This window comes from Phodopus roborovskii, unplaced genomic scaffold (genome assembly GCF_943737965.1).
Source record: "Phodopus roborovskii unplaced genomic scaffold, PHOROB, whole genome shotgun sequence".
Lineage (NCBI taxonomy): Eukaryota > Metazoa > Chordata > Mammalia > Rodentia > Cricetidae > Phodopus > Phodopus roborovskii.
In genome coordinates, this window is record NW_026126638.1 from 5,023,364 (window position 1) to 5,041,956 (window position 18,593).

At 45.3% G+C, this 18,593-nt stretch overlaps 1 protein-coding gene and 1 pseudogene across 2 annotated transcripts; both read left to right on the forward strand.

The window, feature by feature from the left end:
• The first annotated feature begins 1,556 nt into the window (after positions 1 to 1,556).
• Gabarapl1 (GABA type A receptor associated protein like 1) lies at positions 1,557 to 9,960 on the forward strand. Of its 2 annotated transcripts, XM_051207930.1 has the most exons (5): positions 1,557 to 1,914; positions 5,843 to 5,921; positions 6,880 to 6,998; positions 7,494 to 7,562; positions 8,767 to 9,960. In XM_051207930.1, exons 1-5 carry the CDS (start codon positions 1,825 to 1,827, stop codon positions 8,830 to 8,832), a joined length of 423 nt encoding a protein of 140 aa, XP_051063887.1. In that variant the 5' UTR covers positions 1,557 to 1,824; the 3' UTR covers positions 8,833 to 9,960. The 2 variants fall into 2 exon arrangements, with proteins under 2 accessions (XP_051063887.1, XP_051063889.1); XM_051207932.1 differs by lacking the exon at positions 7,494 to 7,562 and having other exon boundaries at positions 1,565 to 1,914.
• Positions 9,396 to 17,397, forward strand: LOC127212890 (complex I intermediate-associated protein 30, mitochondrial-like; annotated as a pseudogene).
• Positions 17,398 to 18,593: the final 1,196 nt, after the last annotated feature.

An 18,593-nucleotide genomic window follows, 5' to 3' on the forward strand; every position in this document is an offset into this window, starting at 1 on the left:
AGAAAACCCTCATCAATGGTTAACAGACGTTGCATCTTTTATTTCTCATGATATTGCACACACTGCCACTGGACTAAAGAACCAACTGCCCTTCAATTAATTGTGACTGTATATCTATAAAAGAACTGAAGGTCACTCAGAAAACAACGGTATGCCTATTTTAATCCCCAGGTTCATCTCACCTAGTTGTAGTTTTCTTCTGAAAGATTTAATTGTATTTGAGTCAAAGGTAAAATGATTAACTGGGCATTAAATTAGTTTCAGTTTGAAAATAAAGCCTGAAAATTATTTATATAACAATGTGATGCATTAATTCACTGGTCTTTAAGTGTGGGGGCAATTCAAAGATTCCTAGGAGAAAAACAAGAAGTTGGCTAAGCATTTCATTTTCTTGTTTCAGTATTTAAACTTAGCTTGTTTTATTTTCTGGACTTTTTAAGGCCAAACCACTGAGAGTAATTTGAAAGGGGAAAAAAAAAAAAAAAAAAAAAAAAAAAAAGCCAGCGACAACTGCTGCTTAGGTGGTGCCATTTAGAAGTCATTCTATTTGCATGGCACAAAGCATCCTCGATCTCTATCTTTACCATTTCTAATGCTCCCCAAATACAGGTCTGGAGAGTCATTGCCGGTAGCATCAGTATGCTGACCCAGCATCCAAAGATTACTATGGGAAACCCGGTTATGCCAGAGGGACCTGGGCCATCTGACCCTCGCTGTGTAGCTTAGGGTCTACCACTATGCTAGTGGCCAGCTAGAGCTTTTGGTTCCAATGAGGCCTTTCCATCCCGGGAGGTCCTGCAGGTGATATCAGGAAAGTACTGTTGGAAGAGCCATCATCACCTAAACTGCTTGTTGGGATGACTATTGTTACCTAAACTGCTTGATCTCTGTATTTTCAAGAACCCAGGACCACACTTCTGGGTGAACAAGATAAAGTGAATGGAATCATATCCCTTCCAAACGTGTGTAAAGCCCGGTGTTCATCGCTGGCATCTCTTCTTCTAACCTCGATGACTTCATGCTTTTTTCACCATTACACTTCGGCAAATCCCTGAGTCACGCTCTGCTTATGTTGTCTCAGTACCAACTCCAGCACAGATCCAAACGAAAGGACGCCAGACTGGGGAGGAGGAGCTGAGCTGGAGAAGCCAGGCCAGCCACGGGTGCCAGGCAAAGGTCAAAATGCAAGCACAGGACATTTCTGCGTGGGCTACAGATCTCGTGATGCCTGGCGCTTTTCCTCTACCAGACTCCTGATGCCATTGCTCTGGAAACAGCTGGATTGTCTTCCTGTGTGTTTGTTTTGGGCTCCAAGCAAGAAGCATGAAGGGGAGTGAAGTAGACATTTATTAGAGCATTCACTGGGTTAAAAGGTATCTTTAATGCCGAATCACAACAATAAAAGACAGAAAAATAATTTTGATTTTCGTTAGAGTGATTTAGGAAAGCTTAAGCGTAAAGGGCACACACACGAATAATCAATGTTTCTGTCCACCCCCCCGGTCTAGCAGATCCTTCGCGCCGGGGGCGGGGTGGGGCGGAGCTTCGTGATGTCACAACACCGCCCTGGTGTTTTTGTGTTCCCAGTTCTTGGGAAAAGCCACCCGGTTTCTTTACCTGGTGGTCCTTTACCTTCGGGCCCGGAGATCTCCAGGTCCTTCTCTGAACGTTTGGCCACGTAGTGCGGCGACGGGCGCGTGGGAGCTGACGCCGGTGGAGCGATTGTGATAAGGTTGACATTGACCGGGGTGGCCAGACACAAGGCGCAGTCACCAACGCGCGCAGCAGGCCCCGTCAGGGGAGCCCCCAAGCCTGCGGTCCATCATGAAGTTCCAGTATAAAGAGGACCATCCCTTCGAATATCGGAAAAAGGAAGGTGAAAAGATTAGGAAGAAATACCCGGACCGGGTGCCGGTGAGTGGGGGCGGGGAGGGGGAGAGAGAGCTGGGAAATTCTGGAGCTGGTTGCCCTGGAGCTGGAGGGTAGTCTGCCACTGGCGGGTGGCCTGGAGCAGGGCGGGGTTGCCTGATACTGGCGAGTGCCCTGGAGCAGCCCCCCCCCCCCATCACATAAGCCTGACTGGTTTTGGCAAACCCGTATCCCCAGGACCTGTGTCCATCTTTGGCATCTCGAAAGCGCAACCTGCGTGGGGGTGACTCAGCAGGATTCAGCTCTCGTGGAGGTGGGAACTGTGCGCTTGGCGCGGCCTGTGTGTGTGGCAGCCACTGGTTGGGGGCACCAGATCGGATGCGTTTATAGAGAACTCAGCGCAACCCTGGAGTGGCAGGTGCGGTGAGCCTTGTGCCCATCCATGTCTGCCTTAGGTGGTTCTCCATGGACCCGAGTTTCGTCCTCATTTTCCTTGAGAAAAAACTTGAGAAGTCGGTAGATTCTGCCTTGCGTTTTCTTAGAATTAAGAGGCGGAGGAGCCCCATCAGGCGGCCCCGCAAACAAGGTCACACTCTCTGCGCCACACTTGCTTCATCATCATTACTGTCTCCACGGCCATGCGGTGCTAAAGAGGGCCTTGCCCTGCACTGCTGATGTGTTGGGCCCTTGGACCCCAAGAGCCAGGCCTGAGAACCATTTCCTCCACGAATTATACCCCGATTTAAAGAGCTAAAACCCAATTGATGCAGTGAGGAGAAAAATACTAAGGGAGTCTTCAGCATCCGGGTGTTTTTCCCTTTACACCCCCCCCCCCGCCCACTTGCCTGTTTTTTCTCCTCTTTTAAAGGCTGCGCAGCAGAATTGGAAGCCGAGGACGACGTTACTGTTAGATATGGTGGCTAGAGGAGCTTTTAAAAGTCGTTCTCTTTATCTGTACAGGCATGATGCTAGATTAGCATTACTCAGCTTTAAAAGGGTATGAGAGCTAGGCTTACCTAATAATTTTTCTTGATGCATAAGCACATTTGGGGGAAGGGGGGGGTTCTTCTTCAGTCCCCTCTTGCAGCCATGGCTAGCAGAGGAAATGTAGGCCCCACTGGGAAAAGCCCTCATCCCCATTTCCTGTTAGGAGGGGGAGAGTTACCTATTCTACTGTTCTCCAGGGATCACACAGCCCATAGGGTCTTGAGGGAAAGGCTGGAAATATGCTAGTCATGTCTTCTTGTCACGCAGTCATTCACATGTTATTTTCATGGAGGATTGCTTTCCAGATTCGTTCGATTTGTCACCCCCTTAACATTTTGGAGTGACACATGGACCGCACAGCTGGCAGCCCTCTGAATACCTTGTCTCCATATTCACTGACTCTACTCACACCATTAAAATCCATGTGCTACAGACTTAAGCCTGAGGTACAGGAAAGTGAAGTCTGGCATTGCTGCCTGGCAGAGAGGGATTTCAGGCTGGCTGCCGTGCATCGGGGTTTCCAGAGCCCTTGGCCTTCAGGTTGTCCCTTTTCCCAGTGTGTAGTACAGTTCGATTAACCAGAATTAAGTTGTACACCTGACACACATTACATGGTTGAGCTCTGAAAGTAGGTTAAGTCTTGCTACCATCTGCGGTTCAGCTGACAGGCTAGTGCCAGCCAGGAAACTTAAGCGAATGTGTACTTTAGCAGACACACAAGCTGTGGTGTGCACCCGTCTTCAGTTTCAGTTAAAACCCCTGTATTTCCTCAGACCAGGGGCCTTTCTCATTCACGTGGTTACTACACTCGCCCGGAATATTTTAGTTTCTCCTTATTCTTCTCGTGCTCATGACTTGATGTTGAGTGTTTTATAAGCTAAGAAAGGTCCATTGGTTCTCATGGATCCTCAACCTGAGAGATTCTCGGCGGATGAGTCTCATCCTGTTTGTGACAGAGGAGCTCTGCTACATGGCAGAGATTTGGGGGCAGTACCGGGGAGGGAGCGCTCTGCCAGGCGGCCCCTCTGTCACTGGGTTCAGCCTTATTCTCAGAGATGTGCTTTTGTTTCAGTCTTGTAGCCAGAGTTCCTGTACCTTGGGCACAGAACTGAATCTTACTCTGCCCAGGTGTTTGTAGAAAAGCCACCGAGCGTCTAAGGCAGTCTGACTCACACCTTAAGCTTGGCCTCAAAAGAGGTATGCGTAGGCCTTGGGAGAGGGGATCATGGGATCTTGAAATAACAGTGTTGGAAACCTGTAACAGCAGGAACTGCCCGACACACTATTTTTAAACATTTGTAAACAGTTCTATGGTGCGCAAGCCACCTGCCACAGAAGGAGACAACAGTTTTCTCTCTTCTTGGAGGGAGCTGTCAGGTCTCAGAGTCCCTGTGGTAAATACCAGGGCTCTGCTGTAGATAGTCTGCCTTCTCTCCTTCCCTGTTCTTTGGCCTATTACTAATCTCATTTTCAAACTCCTTTCCACTTACTTTGAAGTTTTGGATTCACCTCTGTCTACCCAGGCATTTACGTGTACTCATTCGTGTGGTCTTTTTGGGGGGTACAGCTTGTGCTACTGATTTGTATGGTCTTTTGGGGGTACTGCTTTTTCATAAGCCCAGAGAGGTCACAGACATCCTGAAGGTCACACAGCTTCTAGGGATACTTGTCCAGTGTCTGTTTCTGCTTCTTCGCTTTCTTGGTATTTCCCATTTCCCATATCTAAGATGAGTTCTTCAAAACAATAATCTAATGTTAATATTCTTGCAATATATTTTCTATTTTCTAAGTAAATATATAAATATGGTGGCATACACCTTTAATCCCAGCATCTGGGAGGCAGAGATAAGCAAATCTCAGGGCATTTGAGGCCAGCCTGGTCTACAGAGTGAGTTCTAGGACAGCCAGGACTGTTAGACAGAGAAACCATGTCTCTAAAAACAAACAAAAAAAATTCTAAGATTACGAGTCTTTTTCTTCATTACAAAACTGAATCTTTAAAAATGTCATTAAAAATACTTACTGTAGATACTGAAAGTCCCTTAAAATCCTAACGTAGTCAACAATGCTAAATGATTCAGTGCATTGTCCCCAGCAAGTGTCATTATTTTAAAAAAAAAAAAAAAAAAAATGCAGTTTTCACTTACTGATGAACACATTTTTTTTTTTTTTTGCAAAGATTAAAATCTGAGCCACATTGCCTGTATATAATAGCTGTCACTGTAGCAATCTGTGATATTGTCAACCATTCTTTGGGCCAGTGGTGAGTCAGTCGGTCATGGTGGATGCACAGAGGGTTCAATAAACTAAAACTCCCATGAGGTCCCACCCCTTCAAGTTCCTACCACGTGTTAATGGCACTGAGGTAGGAACACTTCTTTGTTTACCCTAGGGGCCTTTAGCGGCATTGAAGATCTGAGCTGCAATGTCACGTCTGTAATAAATGCTGTTTCCCCCTCTGTGTACATGTGTGCGTAAGGGTGTGCACATGTGAGGAGCCTTCTGTGTGATTGTGTGCAGATAAGCATGCATGTGGCGGAGGCCAGAGGTCTGTGTCTGGTACAAGTCTTGGTTGCTGTTCACATTACCGCTATGAACGCAGAACGTGCCACTTGAGTTAGTTCAGCCAGACAGCTTGGCCCAGGGGTTTCCATTCTCTGCCTTCCCAGCACTGGGATTAGCTGTGGGCCCACCCGGCATTTGCTCAGATTTTAGGGATCTGAACTCAGTCATCACACTTCCACATTTACCGCTGCACCATCTCCCCAGTCCATACATGGATTCTTTAGTAAAATACCATAAGGTAAATGGCTCTTACTGTTCTTTATAGGGTAATTTGTATTTGTGTAAGATCAAGGAGCATTGGAAGCAAGGGAGGACTGAAAAATTACATGGAGCCTAGATAGTGTGGGCAAACTTAAGGTGTGGAAGGAAGAAGACAATAGTGGGCTCTATAGTTTCATCCCCTCTCCTGTTCTCCTTCTAGGTCATCGTGGAGAAGGCTCCTAAAGCCAGGGTCCCCGATCTGGACAAGAGGAAGTACCTTGTCCCCTCTGACCTCACTGGTAATGGTCTTTCCCTCTTCTGACCGTTCATTCCAGGCGAAGCAGTTTCCATCTTTATTTCAAGTCTAAGTTGGTGACCAAATGGGTTGTAACTACTCATGGCTTCTTTAGGGAGCTGGTCAGTGTGGCTAGGCACACTCTGTCTTTCTATTCCCAGTTCTGTGTGGTATTTCCCAATACCTTACTCATGTGCCTAATTCATGGAGGCACAACAAAACAGCGCTCTGGGGCAAAGGGGCAATTGTCTGTAATTTACACCACATTCAAACCCAGCCACGGTGATGCTGAGGTCGAATTGTTCCAAAGCCAGTGCAGTGTCTTCGGAGGATCACGTTTCAGATTCATATCTGAATGCCTTATCTCTCAATCATGTTTCTGTTTGGGGAATGAAACTGCAGACCCCAGCATATCTTCTGATTTCAGGTGTGTGTGTTTGCTCTTACTGAACTGCCAGGTGCTTTCTGGATGCTCTTGATGGGTTCTTTTAGATACGTTTGCTCTGGGGTTGATGCATTTGTCTGTCAGCCTTCCAGAAGCTTTTCATTGTTTGCAGGGAGAGGCTAAAACACTGACTATGCTCATTGCCCAGACACTTGCCCCACGATGCTGGCTTGTCCAGATAGAATTCAGTGGATCTCTTCACAGTGTTAGCTCTCAGGGTAGCATGGAGCTGAAAAGGCAAGAGCTCTATTTTAGATGGGGATGCTAGGGATACTTTGATCCTTAGGTGGGTGGAAGTGCTAATTAGGAGGGAGGGAAGCAGTCTCACTGTGGTATGTCAGGGACTGTACAGGCCTCAGTTTCTATTTTGCCCCTAAAACTCTTGGACAGTATTTGGGTCTGAAAAGCTTGTACTTAGCCTAAACGGGTTAGAAACAATAGTTTCGGTTTTCCTGAGATTTCCTCTTTTACTAATCCTTTTTCTTTTCTTGCCTTGCTCTCTGTTCCCTTCTTGTAGTTGGCCAATTCTACTTCTTAATCCGGAAGAGGATCCACCTGAGACCTGAGGACGCCTTATTCTTCTTTGTCAACAACACTATCCCTCCCACGAGTGCTACCATGGGCCAGCTGTATGAGGTAATGGTTTTGGTCACAATACCCAGCAGGCTGCCATCCCCTGGCTCCGGTTCCAGGGTTTGCTAACACACCTGGGAAGTAGGGCAGGAGGTGTTCTTTATGGGGATCCTCTTACCCATGGCAGTGTGAAGCTGGGAGATTGGATACCCCGTGTCCTTTCCTTTCAGAATGGAGCATCGTCTCGCTTTAGTCCTATGAAATCTTTCATTCTTGTCTGACTATAGTGCTTTATTGCTGGCTTGAGTAGTTCTTGGTAGCAAAGGATCACTGGGATCCCATTGCTCTATTAATTCCTCTGGAAGCATAATTTGTTAGTGAACTGGGTACCCCACCTGCTTCTCAGCCATCCCCATCTAGCAGTAGACTTGAGAAAGGAAACACCAGCCCCGCTTACCCATGTTTAGTCTAAACCTGGAGCCCTGGCATCAGTTAGTTCCCACTTAAACTCTGTGGATTTGGCTTATGACAACCACATCCAGATGCTCTTCTCTCTAGAACAAGCCTAAGACCATGAAGAGTTCCCATTATCTGAGGACAGTGAATGAGTCTGATTGTAAAGTTAAGGTAGAATTTGGTTGCTAAGAAACTGTAATTAGGACTTCATATATAAATGATGTGATCTAAGATTGCAAGTGTAGTCTCCTTGAACACTGTCACACAGGATGCTGCCTTCCCATGCACCCCTTTAGTTAGTAATAAGAGTAATGTGCTCATCTAGTAGCCCCTGGTCTAGCCCTTATTCCCCAGCATTTATTCCCGTGAGTATGCACGCGGGTATGTATTTTGTGATACCTATGCTCTCCTTGCTAGAGTGATGCTGGAATGAAGGGTCTTGCCTTTTTTTGTTTTGTTTTGTTTTTAATGAGTGTGTGTGTGTGGCACACACACACACACACACACACACACACACACACACACACAGAGGTGGAAGTTGGAGGACAACGTAGGGTGTCATCCTTAAGAATACTCTGTGCCTCCCTTGAGACAGGGTCTCTCATTGGCTTAGAGAACACCAGTAGGCTGACCTGGCTAGCCAGTGAGTCCCAGGATACTCCTGTTTCCACCTTGGCAGTGCTGGGATTAAAAGCTCACAGCTCCACATACATATGCCATTTTTATCTGGGTTCTGGGCACTGGACTCAAGTCCTCTGGGCTTGCAAGGCAAGTACTTTACTGACTGACTCATCCCCCAATCCCAAGATAAAAATTATTTCCCAACATTTTGTTTGTGAAAGCTTTGAAAACATGCCAAAAAGGGTGAAAGAATTTTCCCGAAGGTTCTGTGATTCACATTGTACTGTATGTTTTTGACTTCCACCTGTACACTTTGGCCAGTTTTTAGGCTCTGTAGCAACCACTGACCACCACAAAAGGAAATGTCCGTGACTGAAGCTGACCATAGAATCAGTGTTTTTTTTTAAGAGTAAGACTTACTGTAGTTATTTTTCTGCTGTTGATACAGTATGTTCTCTATGAAACTTGCATTTGTGAAGTCAGAGCTCAGCATGTGGTTGATACCTCTTCTTAGTCTTTGCTCCTCCTCCCCTTTTTCCCAGTATACAATTTGAACCCAGGGCCTCACACACTCTAGGCAAGTGTTCTACCACTGGACTATTACCCCCCCCCCCCAGGCTTCTTCCATTCTTTTAACTGGGGCTAATGATAGCTTACATGTCTCCTATGAAAGGTTGCTCAAGACTCAGAATCACAGAGACAATGAACATGAATGTTAGTATTTTCTGAACTGTCTTCTTGTCTCCTCTTGTAGGACAACCACGAGGAAGACTATTTTCTGTATGTGGCCTACAGTGATGAAAGTGTCTATGGGAAATGAGGCAGAAGCCCAGCAGATGGCAGCACCTGGACTTGGGGGTAGGGGTGGGGTGCTCGTGGGACTTGGGGAACCAGAGGGAGGGCTCCCAACCATGGAGGAGACGCAAGGTGAAGACATCGGAAAACATCACACCGCACACACTGTCGTCTTTTTTTCACAAGCTCAGTTGTTAGTTTTCTCTGCTTCCTCAGCCCAGGAAGAACTTGTGTTGGATTGGCTGTGAGAGCGGGATCAGGACGGCATTACTCGCAGCTTTGTTGTGAATTTTCGTGCAATTTCATCAGACGGTTGGGAGGAGGGCAGGTGGCCGCTAGAAAAGAATATTTGATTTTTGGCATTTGCACAAGCCACATAGGGAAAGGGGGAAATGCTTTAGGAGCTGTAGGGGACCATACCTAAAGGACCAAAAAATACCCACTGTCATTGAAGCATTGTGACCCCTGACCTCTGTCTCCAATTCCTCCCTCTCCTGGTCCTTTTCTTCCACACGGGTGCCTCACAGCATCGCCCCAGTTGTGGAAGTGGTCATTCGGACAGATGTTTAGATGGAGTCCTCTTGAGAAATGGGGTTGTGTGGGAGTGTGGTTATGATCGCCAGTAGTTTAGATGGCATTAAACGGGATGCTCCTCATCCCTTAAATACCTTAGAATTTCATGAGCCTTGGAATGAGTCCTCTAGCATTTCCTTCAGCCTTCTCATGAACAGGGACAGAGTGTCTACATACGGAGGGTCCGGATTGCAAGGTAAGCTAGATTACACACCTGCCGCCTATCTTCTCCCCCTCCTCCCCGCCCCCCTGTAGGCTCTTGAGTCTCATGCACACTGGAATGCTAAGTGATTGGCCAGCTGTTTCCCTCCATGCCATCTGCTCTTCAGAGAAGATGGAGTGAGGACTCTGGCGTTTTACGGGGATTTTACTCATTCAGTTTCATTTAGGGGCTATGTGGGGAGCTGGTGGGAGCAGGAAGTGCATTCACCCATTACATTTCAATTCATCTCTACAAATGAAGGGCGTCCTCCCTGTTGGGAGCAGTCTGTATGTCTGCTCTGTCAGCTGCAGGTTCTGATACTTTGAAGTCAATGCTGTCGGGCCAGGGAAATAAAACAATTGCTTACCTTAAAAAATCCACCGGACTCCAGGATTGTCACTCTTATTTTTTTTTTTTTTTTTTTTTTTTTTTCCTATTGGCTTGCGTTTGAATGAAGGTTATGTGGACACTTGAGTTTTCAGAGACTGAAGTGGGTCCCAGGTTGGCAGTACCTAGGTTCAGATGTGTATGCCTTCATTTAGTAGTTGCCCCGCAGTGTAGTGTGCCCGGTGTGTTTCTGTGCGCAAGGTTTTCCAACTAGTCTGTTTAATGCCCAGTCACTGCCTCCTGTGTTCCTCAAAGCTAATGTCTGCCTGCCTCACAGTGGAGGGCTGGTGTGTAATGGCTAATTAGGAATGCAGATGTCTAGGCCTCATCCCAGAGTTGGCGGGCATCGGTGTGTGCCGCTAATTAGGAGCACATGCCTCAGAAGACTGCTGAGTTTTCAAGTCTGATTTCTGCTCCAGGCCTCACTACAGGTCCCAAACAACATATTCTCTCCATTATACTTCACAAGAAGCTAACGTCTTCCAGAGCAGGAGACAGAATGGCTTGTGGGGTTGGGACAAATTCTGGCTTATATGTGGGTCTTTCATTGAGTCGGCCAATGTGGCTGGGCTGTGGGGTTCGAAATCATAGGGAGCAAATGTCCAGGTCATGAGTGAGGAATCCTCAGTCCTGTTTCTAACCCTCTGATTTCTTGGCAACTTCACACCTAGGTGGTGGCATCCACTTTACTTTTAAGAACTATGATTGAGTCACTAAGGAAGTCATAGATCTGTGCCAGGATTCTACCAACCTTCCCACCAGACTGATGGAGAAAATTCAGTTGGGATTGAGAGGAAAGAGGGAAGCCTGAACCAGGAAATTTTCTAGAAAATGAAACTGGTTTGATGTTTTTCATCAGGACCCTGAAATAAATGCCTGTGGTTACAGAAATGGCAGTGTGCTATTGTGCAAAGCTGAGAAAGAGGAGGCTGATGCTTGAACTGTTTAGATGAAAGCTATTTTGTAGCTGTTACCTACCACCTAGGAATAAGACTGAATGTTCCATAGGACACACACAGCTGAGCCTGCTCCCTCTGAAACAGCAGAGCTTTGCTGAGCTGGACCTTCGAATTCAGGGGCTGTCTCCCAGAAGGCCCTGGCTCTTTCTAGTCCCACTTTTTGCTGGATTTTTCAGATGAAATAAAAATTGTTGAATAGGACATTACTATTTTAGACAAGCACCATTTTACAGATGCATACTTTTAATTAACTTGGCTAAATGTAGCCCAGTGCCCTGCTTAGAACTTGGTTCTGTTTCCCCAACACAGTATCTCAGCACCTCACAGTTTCCCCAGTCTTGTCTGTTTAACCCCTTCAGGGCCTTGCTGGCTTCCCCATGAACTGAAAGCAGCATGGGACATATCCTGGTAACCCGGGCTCAATGTTCCATGTCACATTAATTGGCTAACTCCAGATCTGCTCTGTCAGGTTGGAGTTTAAATGATGACACCAAGCAAGTCATTCTTTCCTTTAGAGGCCATGTGACCTCAGCATCAGAGACAAGAGTAGTTCTGTATTTCCCGGAAAAGCTATGCAAGGTTAAGCTTGGACATTCGCCAAGGGCAATTTTTTTTCTTATGACTGGTTCTTTTCTCTTGCTGCTACAGATTCTCCAGTAGATAAAACAGCTGGTTAGCCTCCTTATCATTAGAGTAGAAGCCTTCTCCATCAACAGATGCATAGTGGTGGGTGCACCCAGGCTGTGTATCCCAGTGGGGACCACAGCCCTGGGTGAGTGGAGGCTAGATGGAGAATCCCATTTCTGAATACCAGGATGTAGTTTACTCTTCTTCTAATGCTGAATTGCTTGCTTCCCTGAAAGCATCCTGTACCTATTTAAAGGTTAGACTGCATTGTATATACATAGGTTAAGATTACAAAATAACAAAACACAATGTTAAGTAATACAAGTGATGAGGCTGATGAGTTACTACCTGGCATGCTAACAGCAGCCTCTGGGTGCCTCTCCAGGGTCATGTGCTGTTTCCTGGGCACTGCCCTGACCTTTGGGACTCCAAAGACTATTAACGTGAAGATTATAATTCCATATATAATAACTACGAGATGATTTTGAAGATGTGTGTGTGGCATAGGAGTTTGGATGTACATGTCCCGGGGAAACATCAGATCACCTTTAACAATGAAAATATCCAGACATTCTGGAAAATAACCTGGTTGATAATTCATTTTTGTCTAGCTTTCACTTTGTAATTTGTTTCTCACTGCCTCTCATGTGCTAGGTAAGTATTCTGTCACGTGGTTGTATCCCCAGCCCTCTGCATAAGCCGTTACTCAACTATCTCTACTTTTACTTGACAGATTTAAACAACTGCCATCTGCTCATTTCCACTACTTTTTAGCTGTGGGAACCCACTCAGTATTTTCAGGAGCTGGCTTGTTGCTCCCTTCACTGGCTCTGAAGTGAAGTGTTCTCTGTTCTCAGTGCACCCTGAGTAATTCTTTTCTTCCTAGGTGGCACTTCTTACCTACCTGTCTACCTCCTCTTTGCCTCAGTGCGAGTTATATAATCAATTCCAGCCTGCAGCTTGTTCTCTCAGAAACAGCTGAAAAAATAGCTTGCTTTTCTTCAGCCTAATAATAGTGCCAACTAGCTAATGAAAGAATGACACGGATATCATAGCTTCTACCCCCCAACTAGAAGGCTTTTATTGTGAACTTGGTTGCCCCATTGTGTTATAGGCCCTACCTCTAACAGTTCTTACTGGACACTTGGGCCCTTGCGAAACACGCATGGCCAGAGCAGCTCCCAAGGGTGAGGCAGCAAGAGGTAGTCACCCTGAGAAGTAATTGCATGATGCATTTTACCATGCCCTTGGCAGGCACACGGTTTTCATTGGTGATGAATGAATTGTGAATGCTCGGCGTCTATACTGCAGTCCTGTTCGTAACCACAGTGCATTTAAGCTACTTGGGACTTTCCTTTAAAGTTACTTGATTCCGTGGTCAGCAGGATGGTTCAGTGGGTAGAGACACATCCTGCCAGGCTTTGCGATCTGAGTTCCATCTCCGGGTCTCACATGGTGGAAGGAGAAAACTGACAGTGTGTGGACACACACACACACACACACACACACACACACACACACACACACACACACACACACACGCCCTTTAATGAATCTACTTAGCTCCTAAAATTCACCCAAAGTGATTCTGAGAATCCGTGGATAAGGAATTTCTGGATTGAAACATATTTGTCTCCTTCGTGGAAAACATTACATTTGCCAGATCTCTCTGTGACACCGCTACACTTAAACTCTATACGCGTTGTTCTTATTCACCCCCCTCTCTTGCTCCTTCCTGTCGCCACCCTTTCTCCCCTTCCCACCACATTGCTGTAGTCCCCCCTTTCGCTCTCACACCCACACTAAGCCCTAGATTCCATACTAAGCCCCGTCCTTACAAAGTTTGCCTGTGACCGACGTCAACAACTTAGCTCTCAGAAATCTTTCTCCCGTCTGTGCTCAATTTAACCCTTTGAAAAAGACAGTTACAGAACAGCACACGATATGTCTTTTTTGCTTTTGAGAAAGAGAATTTTGTTTATGTATACCTGTGTCGGGCACCCGAGCAGGCCAGGAGAGAGGGCATCGGACCCCCTGGAGCTGGAGTTAACAGGTGGTTGTGAGTTGCTTTTCATGAGCGCTGGGAACTGAACTTGGCAAGAGCAGCAGTACATACTCTTAACCATTGAACCATCTTCCCAACCCCTCTTACGCTTTCTTGAAATGGACTTGAAAACATTAACTAGTTCTTCAGGGACCCACACTTCTTAACTACCCCTGGGTAAGCAAAAAGTGAGCTGCAGTGGGTTGGGGGAGGTAGGGAGAGAGAACAGTTGTTGGTCATCTAGGTTTCCAGTCCCCTTTGCAGTGCAGGCAGAGGCTCAGCTTTTGTAGAGGACTGCTATAGAACTTGGGTCAGCTAACAATCAACTTCTTTGACAATAAGCCATTGTCGAAGATAGTGCATTGACTGTAGTAAGATGGGAATGCCCAATATTTTCAGAATATTTGTGTTGAATCCACAGAGTTGAGTTTAAACCCACATCTCCCTGCACAGTGCATGATGGATCCTCAATATGGTTAAGACAAATTTGGATGGTTGGATTAATCTGAGTTTTAAAAGGGGGAATACGGACACCACTAAGTTTTCCATTTCCTTTTGTGATGGTCCCTTTCCCTAAAGATGCTTCTGCTTGCTGTCATAGACACATCAAGTTATTTTTACATCAATAGCCCTCTCCTTATGATGTTCAATATACAGACTTGCTTACCTACTGAGTTCTCTAGATGGCCCCTCTGGGTGAAGATTTTGATCAACCTTAAATAGTAGACTGGTTTGACAGTACTTTATTCTACCTTAATGTAAAAAGCCTAGGTTTAGATTGAGGACTGCCCTCTCTCCCAGACCAAGACTGCTCCTGCCTCTACTACTCATACAGTGGGCGTGGTCTTCATCCAAGACAGCCTCTCCTGTGATCAGCTTTCTCTTAAAGGCCTCTGAAGCCACTAAGGAATTCTACGTGCATCTACTGCATAGAACCTGGTAACATGGTCCTTACTCTGGGCAGCCATCTGTGTGACTCATAATTTTATTACTGTGGAGAACACACACACACATGCGGTGTCCATCATAAAGGGCTTCACTCTGAGAAGGTAAAAATTATTTTTCTTTAAATAGAAATAGTGGGTAGGAGATGGGTTCTCTCACCTAAAGGCTCACAGCTGTGAGTGAAATAAGCGTAGATTCTTCTCAAGTCCTCTTGAGACAAATCATTTTATATAATTACTGATATGTTTGTTAAGATACAGAGGAGCTCAGCTTATATAAATAACTAGAATTTAATCCTTGGTTTTCTAAAGGAACCATAGATGTTGATCATTGAAAGAGCATAGGAAACATAAGTAAGCCCGTGAAAGCGGAGATAAAATCCCAGTCAAATATTTTGCAAGGTGGAGTACAATAACATTGTTTTGACCTTCTCAAGAGGATCACTGAAAAAAAGAGAGAAAACTCTGTGGGACATCTTGGCAGGCTTGGCATGGTGGGCTGAGTGGACTCCAGGATGGTTCCAGCTTCCACGTGGTCGTGGAGCCATGTGCAGGGGGCTCTGCATCCCTTGTGATCTGATGTGTGTGCACTTGCTGTGTACATCCAAGAGGCCCTTTCTGCTGCCCAGTTCCAAGCATGGAGTAGTGTCTGACTCAACACCTGAGTTTCAAGGAAAGGCTGCCTCTGCTTGAGCACTGGGGCTCTCCTGGCCCATAGCTTAGATTTGTGTTTTTCCTCACAGCAGTGATAAACCAGTGTAGATTGATCAATGGCCCTTTCATGAGGAAAAATTAAAACAGGCTCAACTTCTAGTATATGAACAACTGCAATTAGGACTGATAGAATGTGAAACTAGGTAGTACGTGAAACTCCTGTTTCTGTAATCCATAAAAAGACAGAAAATAAAATTTTACTGTTACATGATCTTAGGGGTATATGCAACCCAACCATGAAAACCATGGGGCCTCTCTACCCAGAGATCCTTCTCCTACTCTGATTCAATAAGGACACTACATTAGTATCCTTTACTTAAAAGACTTTTTTTCTCTATTCCTCTACATCTTGATAAGGCATGTTTTGTAGTCTCTGTTCCTGCTTTAAATAGTCAACAGCCAATGACGTAATATCAATGGAAAATTTTACCACGGGATGAAAATAGCCCCACTGTTGGTCAATATTAAGTAGATAAAATGCTTAAGCCCGTGTTGATTAGATTTCCTGAGGTATTGGTTATTCGTTATATGGGTGGCATTCTCTTCTCCTGCTTATCTAATAAATACTAAATGACTGCTTAACTTTCATGGTAAATAACCTAACAGCAAAATTTAAACATAGCTTCAGTTAAAATACAGTAGCAATCACCTTGTAATTATTTAGGATATATTATTACCCAACAACAAATTCACCATCATCATCTCAGTTTAAAACTTCCCAAACAATGTACCATCAATTACTTATAAAATTTGATCATATCGATTGGGTATGTCCAGTGAAGGTCAGTCCCAAAGAGAATGTGTGGAGTCATGGAAGGAAGGGGACTGACAAGATCTGAAGGTGAATCAGGATACATATCTGTTTATTAAAATTAGACTACACCTTGTATACTTTATAATTGTATTATAGTTTAACCACAAGTGATATTGAAAGCATATTTAATGTTTCTGGGGTGAAAGCTATCATCAGTATCATTACAGCATTTTTCTTGAAGCAAAAAGCAGCAATTTTAGCAAGAATCTAACTGTCTGTTGTTGTTCTTTAAGGTTCAGTAACCCTACCAACCTCCATGCTGGGTCTCAACCCTTGTGGTCAGGAGGTGTCAGACATCGAGTCCTAAGAAACAAACCTGTATGAGCAATTTTCATTCCTCAAGGGGACTGATGCATTGAGTTGTTTCCTAATTGCATTCCTCTGTGACTTGGTCTTCTAATATGAGCGTGTTCTCCTCATACATTCTCAAAAGGGAAGTTCCTGATGTCTTACTCTTTTTCTGATTCCTTCAATGTATACTCCTGTATATAGCAGAAGGGGATCGAACCAGTCTAACTTCTCAACAGAATCTGCTCCCCATGGGACAGAACAGATCTTGCCATTTATCCAGTGAGCCATTAATTGGCCTCAGACTCTGGATCTGAGCCCATTGTTTTTCTTGATTGTGTATTTTTCATCCCTGGGACAAGGTATGCCCAGTTAGTAAATCTTTAACTCCTCTATTCCTGGTGTAATGGTGGGGAGAACACCATGGAGAGTCCTGTGGAGGGAGAGCAGAGTTATCATGTTATATGGTTCCATAGAGGGATTTCCCCCCCCCCAAAGAATTGTTTTGATAAGACAACTGGAGGTAGAAGTGAAATATTCTTAAAAATGGCCAAGAAAAGCCAAAGTGCCCTGTATGGAACTCTGAACTCCGAGGCATCTCAAGATAGAAATGGTAGCCAAAGTGCAATAATACCCAGGATTCCAAGGGGTACTTTTGAGAGGAAGCCATCTTACTATTGGTCCCAGTTCAATACTCTGTATCTCCCAGTCCATGGTGAATATCAGGCAAGACACAGACTTGATCCAGAAAAAAATATCAGATATACAGTTACTTCATGTTCACCTGTCAGGGCCCCTACTGGCAGGAAGTCAAGATTCCTTTCTCAATTTTTCTTCTCAAGTCAAGGAAGGATACAAGGTGTCCAGAGCCTGGTCATATTTGACAAGATCTCTTCTATAGGACTCACCCTGGCAGATAAGAGGTATAGACCATTCTTTGTGGAAAAAGATTTTATTGGTGTGTTTACTGATCCAGTCCATGCAGAAGAATTTGCTTATGAGAAGTCTCCAGCACTTAACCCAGGTGTTTTCAAATAGAGAATTGGGAGGCAGATGAGTAAAACGGAGTAGTGGTTACAAAATACAAAATAATTTCTGTCTACCCCCCCCCAAAGAAAGGGTTCAAAACAATTAACACAGAATGAAAATATCATGAATTATTCACAGACCTATTCTGGATCGGGTTCAAGATTAAAACTCCGGGAGATAATAAAGTGGCAGGAAAAACGGCTTATGAAGGGAGAGAGTGGCTGTGCCAGATGAATCTCATGACTTCCTTTGGAAATATCTTCACCCTACAGCAAAGAAACATGTCCTTTGAAGGGTCAGTTGTTTTGGGTGCCCTGTGCCAGTCATCATCATCTCACAGCCACCTTCACTATGGGTCTTCCGGTCCTCTCTACCCACCGACCACTCCTGGCTTCTGGAATGGTTCTGGGCCCTGGGAGAGAGTGGCCTCTGGGTCTAACAGGGCCTCGGGAAGATGTCATGAGTTGAGCTCTTTTCCACTAGGGTATTAGGTGGACATGTCACAGACAGGCAAGATATCTAAAAATGAGACCTTGCTGCCGGAACATAGTGGTCACTTGTCCTTTCTAGCTGAGCCAGAAGCCACACACAGGTAGCAGAGAACCCGCTGCTGATTTGGAAACATAAAGCTTTAGCAATAGTTGAGAATGCACTCTCGGGAATGGGCAGAGCAATACTGGTTCGTGGGATACACCCTAATCTGGGGTCTGAAGGCTGGAAAGAGGACAAGTCTTGGGTCCCATTCATCAACTTTTTGCCTTCTGCTACTCACACTGCATGCAGAACTGAGTATCCAATACAGGGGCAGATACAGTGTGGCCTGCCAGTTGAATGAATATATTCTATTTATTGCGTGCCATTACAGAGAAAAATGAACCTACTCCTCCCTAAAGGACACCGTTGTCTGATGCCATCTCCCTAGGAAGTAGACAACATGCGTCTGGGAGGCTTTCACATGTTGCCACGCAGACCCATTGCCTGAGTCCACCACAGTGGACAAGGTGTGCCACCTGATTAGCTGAGGCACCTTCAGTGGTGGACACAGATTGCCACCTGGTGGAAGAGGGGGTAAAGGGCACCTTGTGGATAAGAGGGAGAGAAGGAAGTGCTGCAAATTCTGTCCTATGGGTTAAAGTGTGGAATCCTGCCTTAAAACACAACAATAACGAAGAAGAAAAAAGTGAATACGTGGGTGGTTGTGGCTG

Coding starts and splice junctions, on each gene's coding strand:
- Gabarapl1 (XM_051207930.1), top strand. CDS start 1,825: ATGAAGTTCCAGTATAAAGAGGACCATCCCTTCGAATATCGGAAAAAG. Junction 5,922..6,879: donor TGTCCCCTCTGACCTCACTG/GTAATGGTCTTT, acceptor CCCTTCTTGTAG/TTGGCCAATTCTACTTCTTA. Junction 7,563..8,766: donor AGTCTGATTGTAAAGTTAAG/GTAGAATTTGGT, acceptor CTCCTCTTGTAG/GACAACCACGAGGAAGACTA.